Source organism: Atta cephalotes (genome assembly GCF_000143395.1).
Source record: "Atta cephalotes unplaced genomic scaffold scaffold00010, whole genome shotgun sequence".
Classification (NCBI taxonomy): Eukaryota; Metazoa; Arthropoda; class Insecta; order Hymenoptera; family Formicidae; genus Atta; species Atta cephalotes.
In genome coordinates, this window is record NW_012130074.1 from 4050098 (window position 1) to 4052744 (window position 2647).

At 36.1% G+C, this 2647-nt stretch overlaps 1 protein-coding gene across 1 annotated transcript in view; it reads right to left on the bottom strand.

Moving 5' to 3' along the window:
- LOC105627880 overlaps positions 1-525 on the bottom strand; it is an 11941-nt gene extending 11416 nt beyond the window's left edge. The window contains 2 exon segments of the mRNA XM_012209153.1: positions 83-327; positions 504-525. Of these exon segments, the coding sequence (XP_012064543.1) occupies positions 83-327; positions 504-525 (267 nt within the window).
- Positions 526-2647: the final 2122 nt, after the last annotated feature.

Here is a 2647-nt window from a genome sequence, read left to right on the forward strand (position 1 = left end):
ACACACACACACACACACACACACACACACACACACACACACACACACACATATATATATATATATAAAACTTCAGAATAACTTTCTGTATTTTACCAGTGTTAGTTTCAGGATCTTGTTGCATTATATCTGATTTTGGACAAGTTGTAACTTCTGCCTGTGAATCTTGTACCTGTGAATCTTGTATTTGTGAATCTTGTACCTGTGAATCTTGTGCCTGTGAATCTTGTGCTTGTGAATCTTTTGCCATTTCAGATGTTTCTACTTCCATGCATTCATCTATTACCTCATAGCACTCTTCTTTGTTTATAATTATTTCAGTATCTTCTATAAAATCAGATTACATATAGTAATGGCATAAACAATTATAACCATAAATAGTTAAGCCAATAAAAAAGAATTTCTCGAATATTCCACGCCTCAAATTGATACAATTTAAGTTTAGGAACTAAACTCCCTAAACAGTTCTCAACAGTATACAGTTGCAACTTTGAACCATTTACCCGTCAACGAGGAATCGCCCATGGCTCCAAATTTGTGCAGAAACACGAAGGCGAACGGAACAACACTCGTGAGAGTTTATCGTCTTCGAATTGCGATAATAACTACCATGCATATGACGTAATCCAGTGACTGGCAAGAGAAATGACGGAATAATTGATCGCAAAAACAGCAGCAGCAATAAGCACTGACAACGTTCGTTAATAACGGCGTATCGTACGCATCTTCGATTATTCGGTTGTTTACGAGAAACAAATTTACGAGCTTACCATTTACGAGCTCTGCATTTAAAAATATGCACCAAAGAGACGCGTGGCTAGCGTTCACTGCTATCTCGTCTTCTGCTTTCGCTTGCAACGTTCTTGTTTTGCACTTTTCAGCTCCTATATCGAACGAATATCATGAAAAATGAATGAATCTATAGACCTATCTTTTTGTTGCTGACGTTGCTGTACTACGCTTATTAGCTTTATTAGCAACTTTTAAAAGACTTATTTTTTAAAAAATATATAACATCGAGACAGACATATAACAAAGCGAGAGAAAAGGAAAGAAAATAGGAAGTACAAAAGGAGCAAATACAAAGACATACGTTAACGATCCTCACACTACTTAACTACTAAATATAGTGAATATAGATGCGTTCTTAAAAACATCGAATCATGCACTACGTTTATACAACTCAATTTACGCCGAAATTATAATCACAATAGTTATATTGGCTAATTATAGCTATTCTTCTGAAGAATGGAATGACTGTAATTGGCTAGTTTCCTAACATCGATGTTAATGCTGCGGTCAAAGTTCACTACAAATGCTTTGAAGCGTTTGGTTGACCAATTAGAAAAAAGAATTTTACGAATTAACCAATCAAAAATTGCTTTAAAGCATTTGTAATATCGTGTTGACCGTATCCTAAGTCTTGTGTCCATTGTTAGAAATCGGTCCAGAATCTCGCATAAAGAAAAAATTGATCAATCGCATTGGTCTTGTGTTCAAATTGTTCAAATGTGATTTGTTAATTCTTCTCTGAAATTTCGGACTGATTTCTAACATTATTACAGACCTAGTTTCCACCGAGAATCCGGATCAGAATGAAACCAACCAACTACAGTCGAGTATTTCCTTGTTAGGCCGGGTTCACACCTGGATGGAAAAGCGGAAAGCGAAAAAGCGGAAGCCAATCGAAATTCGCAGTAGTCATAAGCGATACCACCGACAAGATACTATTAAAGACATCCTTACGGGAGTTCAGAATATTGAAGTGTCTTTGAGAATATTGAAGTGATTAAGAGTTAAAAACTGATAATACTGTATTAATTTTATGATTTATTAGTAGATGTATTTATGTATTTAAAATTCAATAATATTCGATTTTTCTTTAAAATTGTGATTTCAGTGTTATCGTCAAAGTTTGATTATCAATAGAGATGATAACTGTAGAGAAAAAATTGTAATTTTTCTGCAATATATAGGATATTATAGTTTTACAAGTATGCACATTTATGTATGGAACATTTATTAGGTGTACAACTTTGCTTCCGCCGTTTTCCTATAGATGGTTTTAGCGGTAAGTGGTGGTCGAAATAAATAGATCATAGACGTCATACAATAAACTTGGGCATCTGTCAACATAACCCCATAGAAACATTAGTCGATTTGTGTCTGCATCATAAAGTTATTCTCGATTGAAAATGTCAGTTTACGAGCCAAATTCTCGTCATTTGCGGGAGATTTTAATTTTTTGCTTCAATGTGAAGAAATCTGCGACTGAGGCTCATCGAATGCTCTCAAATACTTATGGTGAGGCCGCTATTAGTAAAAGAACGTGTCGTGAGTGGTTTCAACGCTTCAAGAACGGTGATTTTGACGTCGAAGACCGGCGTAGCAGTGGAAGAGAGAAGGTTTTCGAAGATGCAGAATTGAAGGCATTACTTGAGCAAGACTCGTGTCAAAATCAAGAAGAATTGGCACGATCATTGGGAGTGACTCAACAAGCCATTTCAAAACGCCTCAAAGCCATGGGAATGATTCAAAAGCAAGGAAATTGGGTGCCGTACGAATTGAAGCCGAGAGATGTTGAATGGCGTTTGTTTGCTTGTGAACAGCTGTTTGAAAGGCAAAGACGGAAGGGATTTCTGCATCG